Source organism: Nanorana parkeri, unplaced genomic scaffold, assembly GCF_000935625.1.
Source record: "Nanorana parkeri isolate BGI_ZX_2015 unplaced genomic scaffold, ASM93562v1 scaffold3358, whole genome shotgun sequence".
NCBI classification, from domain to species: domain Eukaryota; kingdom Metazoa; phylum Chordata; class Amphibia; order Anura; family Dicroglossidae; genus Nanorana; species Nanorana parkeri.
The window spans coordinates 8849-10117 of NW_017309626.1; the positions used below are offsets into that span (position 1 = coordinate 8849).

Genomic DNA, 1269 nt, shown 5'->3' on the forward strand with positions numbered 1-1269 from the left:
TTATAATAATTTTTTTATCTTATTATTGTTTATAATTATTTTTTAATCATTTGTTTCTTATTATTTTTTACTTCTTAATCACCTTTTTTTAAAATAATTTTTTGTATTTCTTTAATAATTTTTTTTAATCAATTTTCTTTTTTCACTTAACTTTATCGCCATCACACAGGAGATAACAAGCCCCCTGTGTGATAGCAATGGGAGGCGACAGGTTCTCTTTATTGACCCCCTGTCACCTCCAATGCAGGAGTTCTAGCGCAGCGCTGTGCTGGAACTCCTGTGACAGGTGAGAGAGGAGGAGCGCGGCACGGCGCGGCACGGCGCGGCACAGCTCTCCCCTCTCACTGTGTACACGGAGCGGCGGGGTTACTTTTAACCCTTGCCGCTCTGCTCCCCGCATCGGCGGTAGGGACTCGCGACAGGAGAGATACTCGATGGCCGGGGGGGCTGGGGGAAGACGGAGCCAGCATGGAGGGGAAAGCGGTGGGGGGAGGGGGATTTCACACCGCTGCCGCCCCTCTGCGCCCTCTGAGGGCGGGCCTTGGTGACCCTGTGGGGAATCCGGGCCTGCCCCTGACCACCATCCCCCACACATTACCCCCCCAAATGTGTCAGCATGACATCCGGGCAATGATCATACTGAGAAGGACAGGACGGCAAGGGCAGCCCCCCCCGTCTGTCTGACTTACTTTTAGTGGGTCCGTCTTTCAGTCCCGCAGGGAGGATGAGGTTGGGTGGAAGGAGAGACTCGGAGGAAAAGGAAGACAGGAGCTGCGAGGAGAGAAAAGATTGTTATCATTATCCTGAGGAGAATGCAAAACTACAATTGTAGTCCCCCCTCCCCCACCCCCGAAAAAAAGAAACTCCTGATTTCCTTTTGTGGGCTGACAACGCAGAGCTACTCTGTCAACTGAGTGGTGTCAGCCCTGCCCATTGCCTTTATTCTAATTTACTCAACTGACCCCATTGTTTTTCCTCTCCACAGCTGTTGTGGCACTACAAGTCCCATGAGGCATTGCAAGACGGACGGCCACAGGCATGACTCCCAAAAGCATGTTGGGATGTTGCCCACAGCAGGTGTAGGAGGCATGTCCGGCTCCTCTCCTCCCCCGCTCCTATAATGCCCCTCCCCCCGTGTACAATGACACTTGTAGACAGTCGGCGGGTGTCACTGAAGAAATACAACGTAACCAGGGGCGGGACTAGAAATCACAGCTAGCAAAATTCTGTATGGGGCCCCGTGATTTCTACTTACACCCCTTGCAGAGC

At 51.7% G+C, this 1269-nt stretch overlaps 1 protein-coding gene across 1 annotated transcript in view; it reads right to left on the reverse strand.

The window, feature by feature from the left end:
- MRPL4 (mitochondrial ribosomal protein L4) overlaps positions 1-1269 on the reverse strand; it is a gene marked incomplete at its 3' end in the record, with an annotated part of 11684 nt that overhangs the window by 8845 nt on the left and 1570 nt on the right. The window contains exon 2 of the mRNA XM_018574911.1: positions 690-771. Within this exon, the coding sequence (XP_018430413.1) occupies positions 690-771 (82 nt within the window). The remainder of the gene's footprint in view (positions 1-689; positions 772-1269) is intronic.